This window comes from Camelina sativa, chromosome 19, assembly GCF_030686135.1.
Source record: "Camelina sativa cultivar CO46 ecotype springtype chromosome 19, ASM3068613v1".
Lineage (NCBI taxonomy): Eukaryota > Viridiplantae > Streptophyta > Magnoliopsida > Brassicales > Brassicaceae > Camelina > Camelina sativa.
The window spans coordinates 2,790,118-2,813,927 of record NC_141898.1 but is presented as its reverse complement, the minus strand read 5'-3'; the positions used below and the strand labels follow the sequence as shown (position 1 = coordinate 2,813,927).

Genomic DNA, 23,810 nt, shown 5'->3' with positions numbered 1-23,810 from the left:
TTGTTTCTGGACGGTCAACTTTTCTTAAGATTTCATTCCCGAGAGAAAGAAACATTGCTGTATCTTTGTTAGGGAGCGAGAGAGAGAGACAGTGTCGTCATCATTCATCACTCTCCATAGTCAAATCAAATCCCTATTTTTGAGTTTTGACCACCATGGTTTAAGCACACTTCAATGTCCGATTTCAATTCGCGCGATTCCCAGATTCAATTCTGATTTCGGAGGGTAGAGTTTTGATTCCGGTGGTCTGGTGCAGTTGGGTTTCCGTTTTCTGACCGCAATAATGGAGACTCCACCTATGGAAGAGCTGCTGAAGAAGATGCTAGAGCTAGAGCAAAGTCAGGACCATCTTAAGCATGAGATGTCGAGGCTCACGGGGCTTAAGCAGCCATCGCATCTGATGTTGCAGGGTCAGCCGTCGCGGAAGGAGAAACGACGTATCCAGGGTTCGATGAGTTCGAGAGCTGGAGTTGGTGGTGGCAAAGAACCATTGGCAGGGAAGTTCACCAATGAACAGTATCTAAATATTTTGCAGTCCATGGCTCAATCTGTTCATGTCTTAGATCTAGATACGCGTATTATCTTTTGGTGAGTAGTTTATGGCTTCCTCCTATTTTGTTTGATGCCCTGAACTTCGGAATTGTATAGTCAGTCAGTTAGCAGCTATGATTCAACCTAATTAACCCTTTGTTTGTTGATAAGGTGGTGATATGGTTTCATGGATAGACTCTTTGCATTATATGTTGTATTGTTCATTTGTACTAGTGCTCAGATTGCTATTTCCATGGCATGATTGTTCCAGGAATGCCACGTCGGAAAAGCTTTATGGGTACTCTGCTGCAGAAGTAGTTGGGAAGAACCCACTTCATGTTATTGTAGATGATCATGATGCTGCCTTTGCGATGAATGTTGCTCAACGTTGTGTCAATGGGGAGAGCTGGACCGGCGAGTTTCCTGTCAAGAGCAAATCAGGGGAGATCTTTTCGGCTGTCACTACGTGTTCACCCTTCTATGATGATAACGGCTCTATTATTGGGATCATTTCTATAACAAGTGACATAGCACCGTATTTGAACTCGAGAATCTCTTTGGCTAAACTGAAGGCACAAGAAGAAGAAACAAGTTCTATCCCTCCAAGGAATAGTTTTGCCTCTAAACTTGGTTTGGACTCCAAAGGAGCTGTTATATCGAAACTTGGTCTTCACTCCAAGTTGCTATAGCATCGAAGATATCAAATTTGGTTAGTTCAATTCTAGGTTGCATATCCTGACCTTTTTATCTTGCTGTTGCATATTTTTGACTAGTGTAAAAATTGCAGGCATCCAAGGTGAGCAACAAGGTCAGGTCGAAAATGCAAGCAGGTGATACCAGTGCCACACTCTCTGAGGGTGGCACTGGGGATAGTCATCATTCAGATCATGGTGTCTTTGGTGCTACTCTCTCTGACCACAGAGATGGTGCTAGCACACCGAGAGGGGGTTTTATCCAGTCTCCTTTTGGTGTATTCACATGTGATGATAAAAAGTTTCCTTCAAAACCCTTGAAAGATTCCAGTGTTGAGAGTAATGGAAAGCATGCAATCCATAAGGTTCTCACCGCAAAAGCTGAAGAATGGATGGTAAAGAAAGGCTTGTCACTGCCATGGAAAGGGAATGCGCAGGAAGGTTCAAAACGAAAGCCTACTCATTTTGTATGGCCTTGGGTACAAGATGAAGAAGAAAAAGATAGGTATCTCCAGATTAATCCCTCTGCTGGTGTTAAGCCTACTGATGACGAGGCTTTTTGTATGTGGTCTTCCTCTATAAATGCGAACAGCACAAGCAGTGTTAGTAGTTGCGGAGGTACCAGCAGGAGTGTTATGGATAAGATTAATTCAGATAGTGATTGCTTAGAATATGAAATTTTATGGGATGATTTGACAATTGGGGAACAAATTGGACAAGGTAGTTTATGTCATAAACGGATTATCATGTTTGCTAGACATATCCATTCTTTATAACATCTACATTTTACTAATTTATGTGATGTTCTGTCTCTGTTCTGCTAATATGCTTCAATAATTTTCCATTGTACAGGTTCATGTGGAACTGTCTATCATGGACTCTGGTTTGGATTTGTACGTTTTCGCTCCTGGTGATATTGTAGAATCTGCATTTGTTGATTTATTCACACTTCCATGGTAAAAAGAAAATTGTAAGTTCAGAAATCCGTCTTATTGAGAGTTGCTAATGTCACCGCAGGATGTAGCTGTGAAAGTGTTCTCCAAACAAGAATATTCAGAAGAGGTCATAAAATCTTTTAGACAAGAGGTACTGGTTTTGATCTTTTGTCCATCATCAATTCTCTGAATGTAGTTTTGCGGCTTTTGCCGAAAGAAATATGACATTTTAATTGTTTTTTAGTAGAACCAACATCCAAAAATTCCAAGTTATATACATTGGTCCTGTTTTGCTTTGAAGGTATCGTTGATGAAAAGACTTAGACATCCTAACGTTCTGCTGTTTATGGGAGCTGTGACTTCACCTCAGCGTCTCTGTATAGTGTCAGAGTTTGTTTCACGGTTCGGTCTCTACCTTTACATTCTTTGTGTTTTTGGGCGTTTAAGCCATAGCTCCTTTAATTACAATTTGCAGGGGAAGTCTCTTCCGTCTACTACAGAAGAGTATATCAAAACTTGATTGGAGGCGACGTATCAATATGGCCTTGGATATTGTGAGTATTAGTTATACATTAATTAGACATCTTATTTTTCTATTTCTGTGATCATTGACACGAAAAAATCGATTTTCTAAGTATGACCTGCTCCATTTGATTTTTTTTTTTTTTTTTTTTTTTGTATTTTTGCTGTAAACATTCTTCTATTTGACTTAGTCACCGTACATCTCATACAGCGTATTAAATGATTCTTCGCACAGGCTCGTGGTATGAATTATCTTCACTGTTGTAGTCCACCTATCATACATCGTGATCTGAAGTCGTCAAATCTGCTGGTAGACAGGAATTGGACCGTTAAGGTAACATGTTTATCTTGCAAGAAGTTTGGTTTCCCGTAACCAAGACGAAGAATGAACTTCCATCTTCAAATTGATGATCCCCAAACCAGAAAGGTCGTCAACTTACAATGACATCTCTAACAGGTAGCTGACTTTGGTCTCTCCCGTATCAAGCATCAGACATACCTGACCAGCAAGTCCGGAAAGGGAACGGTACTTAACATGGACCCTTTTCGATTTGAATCCTTTATAGTCAGCCTCCCTCAATGATCATGTTTGGCTTTGTACCTGTTTTGCAGCCTCAATGGATGGCACCGGAAGTTTTTCGAAATGAGTCTGCTGATGAGAAGTATATTCTTGTATTCTGTTGGGTCAATTCGCTTGATTACTTATTTTTCTAGACTCAATCGCTAACTAGCTCTTCTAATTTCTTGAGACAGGTCTGACATTTACAGCTTTGGAGTAGTACTATGGGAGCTTGCCACAGAGAAGATCCCATGGGAAAATCTCAACTCGATGCAGGTATTGTTTTTGAGCGATAGAATGCTGAAAAGAAAGTGTCTTTAGCTAACATATTTGGGCAGAACTTATTTTAAAATAACATGTTTTGCTCTATCAATGGAGCTGAAAAATAACTAGAATCTTTAAGCCAAAACATATAGTCTAGCCATACTCAAAACCAAAGAATTTCAACATCTCTACGAGTTTGATGTCCTATATCAATCGCACGACTATTCTGCTTACGAAGAGATGCATATTTGAATTATCTGCAGGTGATTGGAGCTGTGGGCTTCATGAACCAGAGGCTGGAAATTCCAAAGGACATTAATCCTGCTTGGATCTCATTAGTCGAGAGCTGTTGGCACAGGTAACTAAAATATTGAACATCGCCTTAGCCTTGCTAGAAGTATATGTTTCTCCTTGATTTATAAATTTCGCAGCTAATGGAGACATTAATTTGTGTTTCTATTTTTGTTTGTCTCACGCTGCAGCGATACGAAGCTGAGACCCACATTCCAAGAACTGATGGAAAAACTAAGGGACCTGCAAAGAAAGTATGCTATACAATCCCAAGTGACTCGTGCAGGGTTACTTGACAACCCTCTCCTCAAGAACAACTAAACAAAACAAAAGTTGACCCCTTCTCTCTTATGCCTTTTTGTTCCTTGACACACTGCTGTGGTGGTCTGCCGATGTCTTTTTCATCATTGAACAAAAGAGTGGAGCTGCTTCAGACAATTTTGCGCGGTCTAATTTCCCTACAGTGAAGTACATGAATATGCAGTCCAAGTAGAGACAGTCACCACACTCTCTAAAGCCAACAGCCTCGTACTCAACGTTGATGGAGCCATTATATCTCTCTTCTTGGACCTTCTAGCTGGAAAGTGGGATGTTCACTAAGCAAGAGATTGACAAAATTATCCCAGATTGGTTATCTCGGTAGACTCTTCGTGCTGGGCTCCTTGCTCGATCGGGTAACTATCCTAACCGGACACATCCATCATTTCATCTATTCTGTTCAAGTCACTTTAATTGATTTGGAATTCTGTGAATAAAATGGTTGCAGGCACACATGTGATCAGAAGAGACTGAAGAAGCCACCCATGGGAGGATGTCTTCTATACCAAGTCATTATTCACCTCACCTCACTTCACTTCTTGTCATCATCATTCATCCATATTAGTTTTAGGTATTCCCTCCCCTCCAATTAGGCCTTGCTTAATCTGAGAGTCTTTTGTTGTGATGTCCCAAATAAGTTTGGTTATATTACTCTCAAGTCCCGAGTTTTAGTTACAACTTACAAACGCATCGAACTTTGGATATCTTATAAAAGAAAAATTATTTATGATGAGAATGTATCTTTGTTTCAAGTCAAATTAAGGTGAAGACAACAATTTTGCTTATCTTAGAAAGAAAATAAATAAAAAATCGTTTATCTCGCAATGTCGGTAGTCAAGTTTCTTAGGGATTCTTCTGCATGTGATATTGAGTGGAGTTAAGCTCTTTTCTTCTACGATAAGTTTTTGAATCTTTTAGCTTTTACAAAAAAATAAAAATAATAATAATAATATATTGGATCGGTCATATCCAAATACTAAAACGTAAACTATGCCACCTTGGTCCTTGGCAAGTTAGCATTAATAAATGAAGAAAGACATCAAAAAAAAAAGGAAATGACAAAAAATAGTAAGTATATATGATTTCAATCTGTGAAGGTGAGTTAGTTGCTGATATTTTGGCCGACGTACAAGATATAGCAATTCCAATATTGGAGTTGAAGCGGTGGGGCGACGACGACGAGTTCATATTTATTTTTGTTATTTTTGAAATCGAAACTTTTTCCCTTCGAGAAAAAAAAAGAAAAGAAAAATGAAACACGTAAGAAATTAATGTACAAGTGATTGTATTTATGTTTGTGGATTATATAGTTGTCAACACTCTCTACACAATTTGCATCTTTCTTACGTATCATGATTTTTTTTTTTTTTTTGTCTACATAACCAACAAATTGTCGACTAGAACCGGCCAACCTCCTTTTTCTCGTTCTAAAGTTTAGGTCAAAACTTTCAATTCATTAATTTAAAAATGCATTTCTAAGATTTAGATAAGATTTTCTAGATCATAGTTTAACTGGCTATTATTTATATAAACAATCTACCGCAAAGATAATACGGTAGTGTGAGTTAAAAAAAAAAATACAGAGAAACAGCTTCACTTAAATTGTAGTATAAGTTAGGTGCCAAAACAAACATGTGATCTAGTGCTTAATTCGTTTGTTTCTTTTAATTACTCCACTTGCTTAGTACTAATTAATAAAAACTAGGTTGTCTAATTGCAAAAGCAAACAAATAAAGTCGTCCACATCAACAACACAAGCTTTCTTATTATGTGTACGTTTAAGAAGATTTACTCCCACAATAAAATCTAAGCTTATATTGCAAATCAGTGATACATATGCATGACACTCTTTATATACAATGAATACATAGGACTCCCAATAAACTGGGAACAAATCAATTCTTCTGTATCTATCTTCTTGGTTCATTCATAAAAACAATTTACAGCAAATATCACTCTTATTAGAAGAGTACATATATAGAACAATAAAAACCAAAATTACAAAATAATCAGAATCTTGATTTTCTCTCCAAAAAAATATAATTCAAAATCTACCCAAAATAAATGTAAGAAAAGAATAAACCGCCAAAAAAAAATCAAATAATATATAATTAAGTGGAAAGTGAAGATAAAGAAAAAAAGAAAAAAGAAAAAATAAAAAACCAAGAAGAAGCAAAGACAAGCGGAGAAAAAAGGTTTCCATTATTGTTGACCGCTTGAGAAAACGTTTCTCTCGCCTCTCCCATTCCAAAGAGACTTTTGTTCTTTGGTTAGGGAGCCAGCTGAGATTGTCATCATCATCTCTCCTTTCAGTGTCCTTTAGTCAAAATCAAAATCCCTATTTCGTTTCATCATGGATTAAGCAACTAAATCACCTTCTTCACAAAGCTCCGATTCAACTCGAACAACCGATCCCCGATTCAAACTCGTTTTAGCTCTTTCAGATTTTGATCGGGAGCGCAAATGGAGAATCCACCTGCGGAGGAGCTGCTGAAGAAGATACTAGAGCTAGAAGAGAGTCAGGAGCATCTAAAGCAAGAGATGTCTAGGCTTAAGGTTTCTACTGAGCTTAGGCATCGATCGCATTCGGTGTCTCCGGCTAGGAGGAACATCGGAGATGTAGTAGCTCCTTCGTGGAGGAGAAACGGTTCCGCCTCGTTTCGTAACGCTTCGCCGTTGCGGAAGGAGAGCCGTATCCAGAGTTCGATGAGATTGAGGTCTGAAGTTGGTGGCGGTGGACCATCGGCTGGTAAATTCACTGATAAACAGTATTTGAATATACTACAGTCCATGGCACAAGCTGTTCATGCTTTTGATCTTAATATGCGAATTATCTTCTGGTGAGTAGCTTCCGTCTTGTGAAATGCAGTTTATGGAATATAGAGAATGTCTAGTCAGATATTTCAGATGTTAGATCCTAATTAGGGAGTTAGGTTTGAGTTGCATTGTTCCGTTACTGTTTATTACTTCAGATTCCAATTCTCGGTGACATGACTGTTCCAGGAATGCCATGGCGGAAAAGGTATATGGGTACTCTGCAGCAGAAGCACTTGGGGAGAATCCAATTAATGTTATTGCTGATGATCGTGACGCTGCCTTTGCAATGAATATTGCTCGACGTTGTGCCAGTGGAGAGAGCTGGACCGGCGAGTTTCCTGTCAAGAGCAAATCAGGGGAGAGATTTTCAGCTGTCACTACATGTTCTGCATTCTGTGATGATGACGGTGCTCTTATGGGGATCATTTGTATCACAAGTAACACCATGCCGTATCTGAACCCGAGAATCTCATTAGCTAAATTAAAGGCGCCGGAAGGTGAAACGAGCGTTAACCCTGTAAGGAATAGTTTTGCCTCTAAGCTTGGTTTAAACTCCAGAGGAGCTGTTGTATCAAAACTTGGCCTTGACTCCGATCAGCCTATACAAGTCGCCATAGCATCGACGATATCAGATCTGGTAAGTTCAATTGTAGGGTTGCATATTCTCACCTTTTTATTTTGCTCTTACACATTTTGACTAATGTTAAAATTGCAGGCATCCAGGGTGAGCAACAAGGTCAGGTCGAAAATGCGGTCAGGCGATAATAGTGCCACACTCTCCGAGGGTGGCAGTGGGGATAGTCATTATTCAGACCATGGTGTTTTCGGTGCTTCTCTCGCTGACCATAGGGACGATGCAGCGTCAAGTGGTGCCAGCACACCAAGAGGGGATTTTATCCAGTCTCCTTTTGGTGTATTCACATGTAACGATGAGAAGCTTTCTTCGAAGCCCTTCAAAGATTCCAGTGACGAGAGTGATGGAAAGCCTGCAATCCATAAGGTTCTCTCCTCAAAAGCTGAAGAGTGGATGGTAAAGAAAGGTTTGTCATGGCCATGGAAAGGGAATGAGCAGGAAGGTTCAAAAGGAAGACCTACTCATTCTGTATGGCCTTGGGTAAAGAATGAACAAGAGAAAGAGAAGTCTCTCCAGATTCATCCTTTTGCTGGTGTCGAGTCTGAAAGCCCTCCCTTTGAAAGTAAGCCTATCAATAATGAGGCTTCTAGTTTGTGGTCGTCTTCTATAAATGCGAACAGTACAAGCAGCGCTAGTAGCTGCGGAAGTACCAAAAGCAGTGTCATGAACAAGGTTGATACTGATAGCGAAAGCTTGGAATATGAAATTTTATGGGATGATTTGACAATTGTAGAACAAATCGGACAAGGTTACTTATTTTCTCAAACAGATTATCTCGTTTGCCAGACACATTCGTTCATTTTAAAACTGAATACTTTTTTTGTCATTCTAACATGCAGTAATTTCCATTTTACAGGTTCATGTGGAACTGTTTATCACGGTCTCTGGTTTGGATCGGTACGTTTTTTGGCTTCTTTGTGATATTGTAGAATATGTATTTGTTAATACGGGTCCATGGGAACAAAAAGGCATTCTCAAGTTCAAAAATCTGTTTTATTGACAGCTGCTAATGTCCCGCAGGATGTAGCTGTAAAAGTATTCTCCAAACAAGAATATTCAGAAGAGGTCATAGAATCTTTCAAACAAGAGGTGTCATTTTTAATCCCTTCTCCACAGTGATTGCTCTGAGTATAGTTTTGGAAAAAAGACCGTTGACATTTATATTGGTTTCTAACTCTTGTCTTTCATTTCTTAGTAGTCAGATTGCTTCTTCAACTACAACAATTATCTTTACAAAATATTCACTTGCAAACTGCATCACACTGAAGAATGAATCATTTCTGAGAATAATTACTTCCATATTCTAAATTATTTATGTTGGTCTTGTCTTATTGTAAAGGTATTGTTGATGAAAAGACTCAGACACCCTAATGTCCTGCTGTTTATGGGAGCTGTGACTTCACCTCAGCGCCTCTGTATAGTGTCCGAGTTCCTTCCACGGTTCGGTCTCATTTCTTATTATTCTTTCACTTTCATTCTACTTTTTTCGGCCCTCAAGCCATACTCTGATCTATGCCCCTAATCTTTTGAATTACTATTTGCAGTGGAAGTCTCTTCCGTCTATTACAGAGGAGCACGTCAAAACTGGATTGGAGACGGCGTATCCATATGGCCTTAGACATTGTGAGTGTTAGTTACCCGTTCATTTGACGTGTGATCCTTCTTTTTATTATTTGTCTTGTGATCCTTCTTTCCCCCATATTTGGCTTAGTCACCGTTCATCTCACCGAACATATTACATAATTCTTCACACAGGCTCGCGGTATGAATTATCTTCACCATTGTAGTCCACCCATTATCCATCGTGATCTGAAGTCATCAAATCTGCTGGTAGACAGGAACTGGACTGTTAAAGTAAGATACTCATCTTGAGATACATTTACGTTCCTGTATTCCATCATGATTATATAGCTTTCTCAAAGAAAACTAAGCTTTAGAAAGAAAAAAGGGGGAAAAAAATCATTCTACGTAAAATGAACTGGTAAAGTGAGACTCAGATTATCCAAATAGAACTAGAAACATCTTCAACTTACAGCGACATATTTGACAGGTAGCTGACTTTGGTCTCTCTCGTATCAAGCATGAAACATACTTAACCAGCAAGTCTGGGAAAGGAACGGTACTTAACATTCTCCTTGTTTCAGATCTTCATTTATATTCGATCTCTCACAATGATCGTAATTGAATTCTTCCTGGTTATGCAGCCTCAATGGATGGCACCAGAAGTTCTTCGAAATGAGTCTGCTGATGAGAAGTATACTTCTGTATTCTCTTTAATTAAGTTGCCTTGATTAATTGATATTTTTAGCCTTCATCGGTGACTATCTCTAATTCATTGTTACAGGTCTGATATCTACAGCTTTGGAGTAGTACTATGGGAGCTTGCCACTGAGAAGATCCCATGGGAAACTCTCAACTCGATGCAGGTATCGTTTTTGATAAATAGAGAAATAAAAAGATGTCTCCAACTGACAATCTGGCCTAGAGATCAGAGATTCAAATTTTCTACTTATGACCTACATTTTCTGGGCTGTCAGTTATGCTTAAGAAATTTAACAAGAATCTTTATGTCAAAAGATTGGTTTAAGGGTAGATCTGTGATAATCATAGGAAGCATTGTACTCGCCTTAAAATATACTGATACAAGTGAAATGTTATTTTATATATTGTTTAGATACTTAAAAGGTATATATTACAACATCTCTACGAATTTGATGTCCTAACTCCCTTTCACGACCTGCTTGCTGAAAATTTTCGTTTTTAGTCTCACTGCATTTCCTCTTGTTACACATACACAAATCAAGTATGGAGAGACACTTATTTGAAATATGTGCAGGTGATCGGAGCTGTGGGGTTCATGAACCAGAGGCTGGAAATCCCCAAAGACATTGATCCTCGTTGGATCTCACTAATGGAGAGCTGTTGGCACAGGTACTTTAACATAGGGAACATGCATTAATCTCTGTGTAGCCTTTAGTTATTATGGTTCTCGTTGATTTAAGTGTTCTACATATTTCACAGCGAATGCTGACATTGATTTGTGTCTATTTTGGTCTGTCCCACATGGCAGCGATACAAAGCTGAGACCTACATTCCAAGAGCTGATGGAGAAACTAAGAGACCTACAAAGAAAGTATACTATACAGTTCCAAGCGACTCGTGCTGCATTATCTGACAACTCTCCTCTAAAGGACAGCTAAACAGAAGAAAAGTTTTTGCATTTTTGTTCCTCAACGCACTGCTTCAAGACTCTAAAGACGTTCATGAAAACAGAGAAAGATAGAGAATTGGTCTAATTTTGAGCAGTAACAGTAGCATGGTGTAATGGCAACGTGGAGGAGACTGTGTGAAGAGACAGCCACTGGAATTCTGAGACTTGTGTTGTGTGATGTATTGGGGTCATTACACAAACTACAAAAAAAAACGTATGGCTCAGGTTAGTTACTGTAATTTCGGTGGTTGGCTTCTGCTCTCTATTTCCATTGTGAAAGCTTAAAGGAAGTGCGTGAAAGGAATATGATGTGAGGTTGATTGCAAAAATACCACGCGCTAGTTGGTTAGATGGGCAAGAGATTGCACTTGCATATGTTACTAAGATTATATGCATACTAAATGTTAATGCGTTGAAGAGTGACAGATTTGATGATATTTTGTACAGTGAGAGAAAACAAAAGGGATTTAGAACACCAGTTATGAGTGAGTGAATGTGGTGACACCAATGGGGGGATTTGTTTGGGAGTAGACATTGGGGGATTTTTTTATGTAGTTGTATCTATTGGAATTAGGCCAAAGTATGCAAACTCACGTGGAAAGGTTGTCAAATTAGAACTTGGAAGTTTGTTAATCAACAAATATCAGGTGTGAATATCTTCGGTTGGAACTTGCAAGTTCTCGTTGTGTATCCTCCAATATAAGAATGAATCAGACTAATTTTAATCTTTTGCTAGCAACTATTTCAGTTTTGTTTTCTTTTGCTTTGAAAGTAGTACTAATGTTCCATGATAATCCCCACATGCTTTTTACAGCTCCAAGACCAAGTAAATCCGGAACAACTTTCTTAAAAGTTCTTGATAATAAGATAGAAACACAAAACATCACCCCAGAATTAATTGTATCTGTATTCAGGGCATCTTAAGAGAGATTGATTCAGTAATAGACAACTTCAACTCAATTAAATATTTGGAGACTTGGATCTCTCAACCTCTCTCACACAAACAAAAAAACCTTGGAAGTAAGAAAAAGAAAGAAAGATGGCCCATCATAGAGGATATCGAGAAAGCAATTCCCTAGTCGCAGCAACTGCATCCCCTTTGTGCTCCCTTAGGGTTCTTTCCACCACATTTTTTTCCAGCTGCTCATTTACAAATGAGACAAACTTCTGAGCTTTGTGCACACAGGCATAAGTATACATGTTTAAGCTTGTGATGGATAAAAGGAAAAAAAAGCTAACCTCTAGTTCGTTCATAATAATCTCAACATCTTCAGGATTGATCTTCACAGAAGCCAGTTCTTTCTCCCTGCAGTAATTTTCCAGCAAACTGTCAATCTAATAAAACGAAAAAAGTCTAATCCTATCTTTTCCGAAACTCATCCGTAAATCACATGACTGCCAGCCACTTGTTTCGTTTGACCATTCTGATTTCTCAGTCTCACTGTATTCTCTTGTAAAAGCGGTTACAGCACAACTGATATATATGCTACCTTCATGTGACTAATGTCATGAAACAAACAGATCCTCTAAAATTCACTCTATTAGTCTACTAAATAAGATAGCCTTCAAGTGTACAAGTAAAGAAACAAACAGAATCTCTAAAATTCACTCTCTTGGTGTACTAAGCCCCAAAAAAAGCAGATAAAACACCACCAATTTCTACAGACACATTAGCTAAAGTCTCAACTACAAGTGTAATGCAGTATCAACTTAGTTTGACTTATGTTATAGCTTCCTTAATCAATCTCCTTTCCCAGAATTTAGAACACAAGAAAGCTAAGGGTTTTTTTACCTCAATCTCTTAGCATTCAGATCAGCTTCCCTAGAAGCAGCAATCGAAGCCATAGCCTGAAAACACAACACCAACCTTTCAATTTACTAACTGAGCTCAAATATTTTTCAGATTTTCCCAATTTATTCCCAAATCAAAACTACTAATCTGCGAAAGAAAAAAAAGAGAAACAAACCGATTGAACACGAGACGAATCGAGCTGGCGATCCTCGACACGATCGGTAAGCTTGTCGAAAGCTTTGCTTTGTTGCTGCAAGTCCTTTGAATCAATCGCTATCTCCGCACCAGCTTCATCTGTTCCCTCCATTGCTTCTAACTCTTCTCTCTCCTCTTTGAGTTTCGGTGAATGATATCTCCGGCAACAGAGAGATTTTGAGGTTCGAAAAGTGTTCAATCTTCAACGTTAGAAACCCTAATAAAGGAAGGCAGCTTAATAAAGCTATCCGGTCAAAATACCAAACCGAGCCGAATTCAAGTTTCAAACCGTTTTATTTCAATTTTAATTTAGTTAACTATCCTAAACCGAACCCAAAACAAACTGAAACAACTCTGATTCGGTAAATAATGCCATTAAACCTCAATTGAACCAAAAATCGGACGGTTTAGTTGGTTGAGAACTATCTATATTGGGCTTTGCATCAAAGTGTCATCGGCCCTTATAAGCCCATGGAAGAGAAGCATACTACAAAAATATCTTCTTGTTTGATATTTTCTAGTTCACTATTTCACATTTACGAAAACATTGACGAGCTCCAAATTTGAAAACATTGGAGAGAGAGAGATGAAGGATATTCAAATCCCCAGGAAAAACTTCGCGCGCTCATCCGATCTCGGAGCTAAGAGAGTCAAGGATCCTGAGATGAAGAATCGCAAGGTAAATTTACTCGGATCAATCCTTGAAATCGCCATTGTTTCTTCTTCTTCCTTCCACCGTACTACTGAGTTTTCCAATCAATTTTTGCTTCTCTGAACTGAAGGTTGCGGAGAAGAGACAGAGCGCTACCTTCTCCGACGTTTCTTTTGAAAGCACGAAAGATTTAATCGAATCTACTCCGATCTCTCAGATTTCTAGTGTGATCTCTGATTCCGAGGCTGAGGTAAGCTTCTCTCCGCCGCGTTTTAAACTAGGTTTCGTTTCCGCCGATGTTTTCTTATCTGTTATTTTGCAAACGCCCAGATCTGTTCATATTCGGATGTTTGTTTTTGGAAATTGAATCGATTGGGTCTGTGATTGATAACGAGTAGGAAGAATTAAACCTTAATCGTAGCGATTCTGTGTTTGGGTGCTCTCTGATGATGCTCGAATTATGATGTTCTCTTCAGAGTGTTATCCAAGGATCGAACCTAGACTTCTCGTCAACGCCAGAGATTTGTCTTCCGACTGATGATTCTCCAGTTTCAACCATTACTAGTGTGGAGGCTCGTATTGACACTTCTTCTACTGATCGGATCCATTCGATTGTGGACTTGTCTGTTTCTGTGCAATCCTTGCGTGCAGAGATCAACGAGCTTAAAAAACTGATCTGCTCAGTTAACACTTCTGAAGAAAGTAGCTGGGTCGATGGAATTGTTACTGTGAAATTCCGCATTGTGCTTTTGAGTTTCATCCTTTGGGCTATCTTAGCTGCGTTTGTGGTCTTCTTCAGCTCAGGAGAGAACGTTGATTACTATGGACCACTTCCAACATGAAGGTAACTCACTTTAGGTTTCTTACCTTTTTTACATTGATTCTGGTTTCCTTTTCATTAGATGATTACAGTCATAATATTGCATAGGATTGGGGTTGTATAGTGATTTGCCTTCAACAACACATCTATCCTGATTGTCATTTTTAGTTGCATCTCTGCTTATGAAGTCCCCAACTGTTTAATTTCAAATTTTCAAGTGAGCTACTAGGCATCTGTAGAGCTTCATCGCTATAACATATTTCAAGTTTTGGGATGTGTCTACCAAAGGAATGAACAGTTTTAACATTTTTTGTCGGTTTTTAGAATTTACAGATCTGTTTGTATTGCTGAATATATACATTCTCTAGCAAAAGTAGTACAGTATCTCAGTGAAGTCCTATGCGGTAGAAATGCCTCCTACTTCTCTCTCTGACTTTTTTTTGTTGAGTGTTAAACTTCCTCAGTCTTTTGATTGAAAGTTGAAAATTTAGCACATGAGAGGCCCAATTAGGTAGTCTCACTAGATCCATTGGTAGGTTGAGAGTGAGGCTGCAAGTAGGCCTCATAAGCTGCTAGTTAGTCTCATTCCTAACCGATGAATGATCCCTAACACGTTATTGGCACATCAACTGATATGACACTTGATAGTCTCATCTATGGTGACTTGTGTTATCCAAATGCAAAGTCTTCTCTGCATCACAAATTTAATGCATAGGCTTCTGTAGCATTTACGTTGCTAGGTTCTAATATACCTTGATGTTTCCATTCTTAGCTCTGTTTGATACAATGCGATGCAACCCCACCTAATTTCTTCGCTTCTTATATTTCGTTTCATGTGCTTCTCAAATCAATAGGTTATAGATCTTACCAAGACATGTGCTAGTCTTTGTTTGCATTCTTATGCAAGTTGTTCTTTACTTTTTAGCTTTTTAGTATAATAAGCCAGACAACCCTGTGGAAAGTCCAGCATGTGAAGCTTTTTTATGTAATTACTTGATTTGATCTTTTAGAAATATTAGGATAAACTCTTCTGAGGTGTTAAGTTAGGTCTATTCTCCATTATGGATAATGATACAAAGATTAGGATTTGGGAACTATTCCTGTAATTTAAAACTGAATGACAGAATAATCCAGACTGGTGTTTGGCTTTTCTACTGGAGATTATAGTAGTAGGCCACTTAACACAGGAAAAAAATATACTAATATATGACATGTGTTAAAGAAAAGCAGCTCTTGTCGATGAAGTAAAGTTTCTCTGTTTCTGTGTGATTAAAAAAAAATCCGGCTTAGTGATTTGAATTAGTGGGATACTAGAAACCAATTATTGGAGTTTTTTTTTCATGATAATAGTCTGTGTCTTGACATTGATTAGTGAATAGTGACCATATTTTGTGTTTTTTAAGCAATGGTCTGTATCATTTTTCTTGCTTGCTTTTGTGGCGTTTGTATAGTTAAGTCTAGGGAATTTTTTTTTGTGAGAACGGAGTATTGCTTTCAAATTCGAATTCCCACTAAACATATTTCACGTTTATGATGAAAAGCTGGTATTAAACCTAGGCATCTAGGCAAATCATGGGTTGGAAATTCAGCTTTTAGATTCGCAACAAAGGTTGTCATTGGTCAAGTAACTGTCACGTTTTCTCAGTGTTGTTGGTAAAACAATGATAGCAACTTAAGAGTTAGGCTTCGAAATGCTTATAATTTAGTGTACGTAATCTTTACAATAATCATATATGTGCTGTTTAAACAGGTTTGGCTGATATATAACTGGGAACCGGGGACCTAAAACTCAACACTACTTCAGAAGCGCGAAGCATGTAAAAGTTGGAATAGATCATATGAAAAACCAAAAAAAAAACGTACACAGGTTAGTATTTCATGTTTGGCTCAGAACAGCGTTTAGTTGATATTAAATTTACCAAAAGACTATTAATCATTTCATATTAGCAATTCAAAGTAGACCGTTGAAAAAACAATGATTGAGCATCATCCGTTATCCCATCAGTGCTTCTCTTTTTCTTCTTTTTAAAAATAGTCCTTCTCCTTCCATTGTCTGTCGTTCACGTAGTTTCTTTGGTGTCTAGAATTAGGGAGGCAATCTCTGTACCACCTTCATCATACTTTATACTTAATTTTCCTTTCTTATCAACTTTTCTATCGATATATATATATATATAAACATATGAGAAAAAAGAGGAAAAAAAAAGACACAACTACATCCTACATAGAACATCTATAACATAAACATAAATTAAACAAGTTTTTACATTTTAAAAATAGAATTCCAAAACTCCTTTTCATTTATTATTTACTTTTACGTTTTTATCGAGTATTATTCTGTATGATTGTTTTGTTACTATAATATCCGCACATGCTGCAATTATTTCTTTTAACGAGTATGGATAAGCTTCATGATTATTTCCAAATTCAATTTTATATAGAACCCTAGGTAATAGGGTTCCGGATTTCAAATAGAATTCAATTAGGTCCACGTTTAATGGATGGCCTGTTGATCCGTCTAATGTTGGATAAGCTGAGGATCCTCACATAATCCCAAATCAGTAGTACAAGTTTTCTTTATTGATTCACAAATGAATTGAAATCCTTACACATCTAAAATTTTAAGTATGGATTACGCTAATTTTGCATAATTATTTATTAGTCAACAAGTATAATTTGTGAATACGTATATTTTTGTTGCCGATTGTTTTCGAAGTAGAGCCAAGAGAATTACACGCAGATACGACGAATAATGGTTTCTTTGACTCAGTTCAGATAATTCATTAGGTTGCTTTTGTGTTTTGACCAACAAAAGAAATGTAGAATTATCCGAGGAAAAGAATCATGTGTTTATAAATGTAGCTGGATTCTAAAGTATTAATTGAGAAAATTGAAGTATCCAAGTCGAAAATACATTCTTAAAAGTCGAAAGATCGAAACAGATAAACTATTTTTTATTGTAAGTGGCACTTTAGTGGATAACTGGATATATAATACAGTATGTTGTTTCTTTATCATACTAATTTGTCATGTGCAATCATTGTAACTTATAACTTTCTAAAGGTACAGAGAATATGCCACATTACTTATACAATAATTAACCGGCCCTTAGGTCAAATGAATATTAAGCATCCACTCTGTTTTAACGTGTGTGATTGGTAACCAAAAACAAAGCGGTACAGCTTTGATTTTTTACCAATCACGAAAACTTTACTAAACACTTTATTAAAAACTTTACTTTCAGCTTTTTTGTACCGTTTTCATATACAACTATTTTTTACAGTTTTGCACTATTCCGTAAAAGCTTACAGCTCCAGCTTACAGCTCCAGCTTACAGCTTTGGATACGTTACCAATCAGACCCAACATCTTTTCCACCCTCGCATTCTACGCATGAAACATCTTTATACAGTAATTTATGCTATTGTGGTACTTTTGTCTAACAGAAATAATGTTTAGTTAATCTCTAATTTATTGAACTATATAACATAAATGATATCCAAAAATCAAACTAACAGTACAATATTCTAGAAAAAGAAGTTGGTCTTAGCTATACATTTCTATTTTGGCTTTGAATGGTTGGTTGGTACGCTCCAGACCGGACTAAAGTTGGACTAATCCGCATTTTTTCTACCATTCACACACTTGTTTGATAAACTCCATACCAATGTCGGATCAAGTGCAGACCAATAAAATACATGTTAGTATGGAGTGAACAGTAAATCCATACTGAAATATAACTATCTATTCACATTTTTCTAGTCTGCTTCAAAAATGCTTCATACTCTAGTATGAAACTGAGCATTCCAAATTACTAGTACGCATTGTTTAGTATGGAGTGTATGACCAACCATTCAAAGCTTTTATACTAACCAAATGAAGAAGTTCAAAAGCTCTTTTTTCCAGCAGGATATATGTATCAGTGAAACCTTGGGCATCACGTTACGTCTTCAAGAATCAAGTCACACGATATGGAAAAATATGATTACGATACGCTAATAACTGTAATTGATTGTAATTAATGTGTAGAGATTTTCTCTGTAGTACATAAGGGATGATTATGCATTCCACATTAATATAGAGAAACATTCTTTCGATCGTGTCTCCTCTTTATGGTATCAAAGCACGAAATTTGATTTCTTTCCTTTGCTAAGAAACCAAACGAACCCGACCGATGACGAACAACGAAGGTATTATTCCTCCGATGAACCCGAACCCGACCACGACAGCTGCGACAACAACGACCACGACGGAGGTGCGACGAACCATCTCTCCTTACGACTTGACGGCGGCCGATAATCCAGGGGCTGTAATCTCACATCCATTGCTCACAGGTGCAAACTACGATGAGTGGGCTTGTGGGATGAAGACAGCTCTATGCTCTCGAAAAAAGTTTGGTTTCCTTAACGGGACCATTGCACGACCAGCGGAAGGTTCACCAGATTTGGAGGATTGGTGGACCATTCAGGCGCTTCTAGTGTCGTGGATCAAGATGTCTATTGATCCGACACTCCGTTCTAATATCACTCACCGAGATGTGGCCAAGGATCTATGGGATCATTTGAACAAGAGGTTCTCTGTCACCAATGGACCTCGAATTCAGCAAATCAAGGCTGATATTGCATGCTGCAAACAGAGAGGTCTCCCGATTGAGACTTACTTTGGGAAGCTGACTCGCATTTGGGATAGTATGGCTAGCTATCGTCCATTAAGGCTGTGCAAATGTGGGAAATGCGAGTGTGATCTTGGAACTCTTCGAGAAGAGGATAAAGTCCACCAATTCTTGTTTGGACTTGATGACACGTTGTATCGGACCGTGAGATCAAGCTTAGTCTTGCGAGTTCCCATTCAACCAATGGAGGAAGTTTACAACATTGTTCGTCAGGAAGAAGACTTGGTGAAAAACGGCACTACAAACATGGAAGAATCTAGTGGTGCGACTGCATTTGCGATTCAAACAACACCACCTTACCGAAGAGAAAAAAAAGACAAGCCGGTGGTGTGCAAACATTGTAACCGTGTTGGCCATTCCAGTGATAGTTGTTACGGTGTTATCGGTTATCCAAAGTGGTGGGGAGAGAGACCGAGATCTCGCACTTCAACAGGACGTGGTCGAGGCTGTGGTGTATCCAATGGAGGCGCTGGACGTGGACGTGGAGTCTCATTTGCTAATGCGGTTCACGTTGCGGCACCTTCAAACTCCGCGAGTGCCCACTATGTTGTGACGGACAATGATCGTGATGCTGTGAAGGTGAGCGACTCTCAGTGGCGAGCAATTAAGAGTCTTCTCAATGCTGGTGTTCTCAACGAACTGAAGAAGTTAAGCGGTATGTCTTCTATTCCTTTTTGGATCATGGATACAGGTGCTTCTCATCATTTAACTGGGAGATTAGATCTGTTAACGGATGTTAAAGACATGTTGCCTGTGGGAATTATATTAGCTGATGGTAGAGAACGAGTATCTATCAAAGAAGGGTCTATACGACTTGGGCCGAATCTGATCTTGCGATCTGTTTACTATGTTAAAGGGTTTCAATCTGATTTGATCTCTCTTGCTCAGTTAATGGATGAGAATCGGTGTGTAGTACAGTTGGCTGATCATTTCCTTGTTGTTTAGGATCGTACTACGAGGACGGTGACGGGAGTTGGTAGACGTATGGGAGGGACCTTCCACTTTAGGAGTATGGAGTTTGCTGCATCGGTAGTGATTAGAGATGAGAAGTCTTTTGAGCTTTGGCACAATAGGATGGGTCATCCTGCAGCTAAAGTAGTTGGTCTACTTCCTGTAGTTTCTAATGTCATTCCTTCTGCAATTTCGAATAAAGCGTGTGATGTATGTCTCCGCGCTAAACAAACAAGAAGAAGTTTTCCAATTAGTGAGAATAAAACAACAAGGATTTTCGATTTGGTTCATTGTGATTTATGGGGTCCTTATAAGACTCCAACTTATTCCGGAGCCCGTTATTTTTTAACCATTGTTGATGATTATTCACGTGGTGTGTGGATTCACTTGTTGAATGAAAAATCAGAGGCTCCTACGCATCTCAAACAGTTCATTGCAATGACTACACGACAATTTGACAAGCTTGTTCGAATGATCATGAGTGATAATGGATCTGAGTTTCTTTGCTTGGGAGAGTTCTTTAAGCAACAAGGCATCCTACACAAAACGTCTTGTGTCGGGACACCTCAACAAAACGGGAGGGTTGAGAGGAAGCACCGTCACATTCTGAATATCACTAGAGCTTTACGATTTCAAGCAAATTTGCCAATCGAATTTTGGGGAGAATGCGTTTTAACGGCTGGTTATTTAATCAATCGCACACCAAGTTCAGTTTTACAGGGAGTCACACCATATGAACGAATCTATAACTCCAAGCCTTCTTATGAGCATTTGCGTGTCTTCGGCAGCCTGTGTTATGCTCATGACCAATCCCACAAAGGAGACAAATTTGCGGCTCGTAGTCGCCGGAGTGTGTTCATGGGGTATCCTTATGGGAAGAAAGGTTGGCGTCTATATGATCTCGCAAAACAAGAATTTTTTGTTTCCCAAGATGTCATCTTCTGTGAAACTGAATTTCCATATCGCTCCCTCACGACGGTTGCAGACGACGACGAAGAAGTGTTTCCTTTGTCGAGTTTATTTCACGAAGAAGAAGAAGACTTATTGGGTCTGTCTCATAGTTCACTCAATTCAGACATTGATAATGGGCCTACACCAAGCCCAGTTCCACATGTTTCTTCACGAGGCCCATTTCTTACTGAACCTGCAATTGCCCCCGATGAACGTGTAACACCGCAACCCGCAACTACGGGTCTTCACGATGACTCCACTGCACAGTCGAACCACCTCCTAGAGCACCTCGTCCGCCGGTGGTTCCGGTTCCCACACCGGTTGTGTCAGATCCGGTCGTTGCTCCTACATTGGGTCGTGGGCAACGCCAGAAAACCCAATCTGTCAAATTAAAGGATTTTGTGGTAAATACCACTTCGAAGGCGACAACTTCTCAAAGTTCATCCACGTCTGAGTATCCAATTGCTAATTACGTCAATTGTGAGCGGTTTTCTCCTCAACATCAGGCATATTTGGCAAAGATAACTTCAGGTGTGGAACCTAAATCGTTTAAAGAGGCCATGGAAGATGAACGTTGGAACAATGCTATGTCTAGCGAAATTGATGCTCAAGAACGGAATCATTCATGGGATGTGGGTGATTTACCACCAGGAAAAAAAGCAATTGGCTGTAAATGGGTGTATAAACTCAAATATCGATCTGATGGGACCTTAGAGAGACACAAAGCGCGACTTGTTGCTCTTGGCAATAAACAAACAGAGGGTGAGGATTATGGCGAGACGTTTGCGCCAGTGGCAAAGATGGGTATTGTTCGACTATTTTTGGACACTGCAATGAAACGAAACTGGGAGGTCCATCAGATGGATGTGTACAACGCTTTTCTTCATGGGGACCTCGAAGAAGAGATTTATATGAAACTCCCTCCTGGCTTCAAAGCTTATGACCCAAAGAAGGTATGTCGTCTTCGCAAGTCCATATACGGTTTAAAGTAGAGTCCTCGGTGCTGGTTTGAGAAACTATCAACGGCTTTGAAAAAATTTGGTTTCGAACAGAGCTTGTCAGATTACTCGCTGTTTACAATGGATAAAGACGGTGAACAACTTCATGTTTTAGTCTACGTTGACGATCTTATCATCACCGGCAGCACCATGACAGTGATGCAAGCCTTCAAAGACTACTTATCTACATGTTTCCACATGAAGGATTTAGGACCCTTGAAGTATTTTCTGGGCATTGAAGTGGCACGCAGTCCCTCTGGGATGTACCTTTGTCAGCGAAAATATGCCCTTGATATCATCTCGGATTTATGCTTACTTGGTGCTAAACCGGTGGCATTTCCTCTTGAGTCGAATAACAAGCTAGCATTGTCGGCCTCACCTTATCTACCACATCCAGCAAAGTATCGACGGTTGATCGGCCGTTTAATCTACTTAGCTGTCACGCGACCAGACTTGGCATATTGTGTTCATTTCCTTGCTCAGTTCATGCAGAAGCCAAGGGAAGATCATTGGGAGGCTGCTCTCCGAGTCGTTAAGTATCTGAAAACCAATCCTGGCCAAGGTATTTTGCTGCGTGCAGCTGGTTCTTTTCAGTTCACAGGTAGGTGTGATAGTGACTACTCCGGCTGTCCGTTAACAAGACGTTCCATCACTGGTTATTTCATTCAACTGGGTGGCTCTCCGATATCATGGAAAACGAAGAAACAAAAGACAGTCAGTCGATCCTCGGCAGAGGCCGAATATAGGGCAATGGCACACATTACTCAAGAGTTGATATGGCTGAAGCGAATTCTATTGTCTCTTGGAGTTAAGCATGACGGCTCCATGCTTGTTCGTTGTGATAGCGAAGCAGCTATTCACATCGCCACAAACCCCGTCTTCCATGAACGGACTAAACACGTCGAAGTGGATTGCCATTTTGTTCGGAATGAAGTCTTAACCAAGAACATCCGCCTTCTTCATGTTGGTACTGGGTCGCAGCTTGCAGACATACTTACAAAACCATTGGGCACTCAAGACTACGCTCAGTTCTGTGTCAAGCTGGGCATACAAGATTTGCATGCTCCAACTTGAGGGAGGGTATCAGTGAAACCTTGGGCATCACGTTACGTCTTCAAGAATCAAGTCACACGATATGGAAATATATGATTACGATACGCTAATAACTGTAATTGATTGTAATTAATGTGTAGGAGATTTTCTCTGTAGTACATAAGGGATGATTATGCATTCCACAATAATATAGAGAAACATTCTTTTGATCGTGTCTCCTCTTTCATATGGACCAAATGCCACTCCCACACACCCACCCAACAAAGTGACAAACTCATTAATCTAATAGACTAATACTTACTTAAACATCCACACAATATAATGAAGATTTATTAATACATGTTGATACATACACATACAAAACTCTTTTTTCTTTTAATAAAATAAACGAGTTAATTTTAGTGATCTTTACATGGGAAAAAAAAATGATAAAGCCTTAAAGAGAGGGAGTGCCACTACCCTACATCGCACATGCATTTCGTTTGGTATTTTGCTTTATGTGTAAAGTTGTTGTATTTAAACAAAATTTCAACAATATTTACGAAATGATTGCACTGAATACAAAATCCAAAGTTTTAGTTTTCGGCCCCTCTCTTTTCCCTTGTCAGTCCACTAAACGACCACTAGAAGTCATAAATGGGTTTCTCCAATAGTAACGTGACATGTCATCATTCATCCCATTTGAATCTACCTCTCTCCTCCATTACACCACCAACGTATCGGCCTTTATATGACTACTAGCTATATGAGTTTATGACGCATACGATACAAGTTTGTTTTTCTTAAACAATTTTAGATATGAACCAAGCATATTTTAACTCCTACCAGGAAGGCAAGAAGAAACTACTAACTAAGATTGAACCCTAAACGTGATGGGAAACTATCGTTAAAGATACCCCTATTACTAATACTACCCACAGTCCCACATTATGATCTTTGTAAGTATATATGTA

At 38.8% G+C, this 23,810-nt stretch overlaps 3 protein-coding genes and 1 pseudogene across 5 annotated transcripts; 3 read left to right on the top strand and 1 right to left on the bottom strand.

Annotated features, from left to right (window-relative positions):
* Positions 1-145: 145 nt before the first annotated feature.
* On the top strand, positions 146-3,865 carry LOC104764358 (uncharacterized; annotated as a pseudogene). The gene is made up of 12 exons (XR_015591512.1): positions 146-588; positions 803-1,240; positions 1,319-1,943; positions 2,076-2,116; positions 2,241-2,309; positions 2,460-2,560; positions 2,634-2,712; positions 2,916-3,014; positions 3,138-3,206; positions 3,293-3,342; positions 3,434-3,515; positions 3,767-3,865. The product of XR_015591512.1 is annotated as an uncharacterized LOC104764358 (transcript).
* Positions 3,866-6,248: 2,383 nt separating this feature from the next.
* LOC104764357 (uncharacterized) lies at positions 6,249-11,513 on the top strand. Of its 2 annotated transcripts, none has more exons than XM_010487876.3 (13): positions 6,249-6,952; positions 7,116-7,566; positions 7,645-8,311; positions 8,420-8,460; positions 8,584-8,652; positions 8,903-9,003; positions 9,108-9,186; positions 9,319-9,417; positions 9,614-9,682; positions 9,768-9,817; positions 9,908-9,989; positions 10,400-10,494; positions 10,634-11,513. In XM_010487876.3, exons 1-13 carry the CDS (start codon positions 6,576-6,578, stop codon positions 10,761-10,763), a joined length of 2,310 nt encoding a protein of 769 aa, XP_010486178.1. In that variant the 5' UTR covers positions 6,249-6,575; the 3' UTR covers positions 10,764-11,513. The 2 variants fall into 2 exon arrangements, 1 of the variants encoding a protein (XP_010486178.1); XR_015591511.1 differs by having other exon boundaries at positions 6,293-6,952; positions 8,567-8,652.
* Positions 11,514-11,616: 103 nt separating this feature from the next.
* LOC104764356 (uncharacterized) lies at positions 11,617-13,111 on the bottom strand. Its single transcript, XM_010487875.3, has 4 exons — positions 12,742-13,111; positions 12,567-12,622; positions 12,014-12,080; positions 11,617-11,914 (listed from the first exon to the last, which is right to left on the bottom strand). The coding sequence occupies exons 1-4, from the start codon at positions 12,871-12,873 to the stop codon at positions 11,822-11,824; spliced, it is 348 nt and encodes a 115-aa protein (XP_010486177.1). The 5' UTR covers positions 12,874-13,111; the 3' UTR covers positions 11,617-11,821.
* A 175-nt stretch (positions 13,112-13,286) lies between these two features.
* LOC104764355 (protein SINE3-like) lies at positions 13,287-16,255 on the top strand. Its single transcript, XM_010487874.3, has 4 exons — positions 13,287-13,440; positions 13,544-13,663; positions 13,890-14,257; positions 15,984-16,255. The coding sequence occupies exons 1-3, from the start codon at positions 13,348-13,350 to the stop codon at positions 14,253-14,255; spliced, it is 579 nt and encodes a 192-aa protein (XP_010486176.1). The 5' UTR covers positions 13,287-13,347; the 3' UTR covers positions 14,256-14,257; positions 15,984-16,255.
* Positions 16,256-23,810: the final 7,555 nt, after the last annotated feature.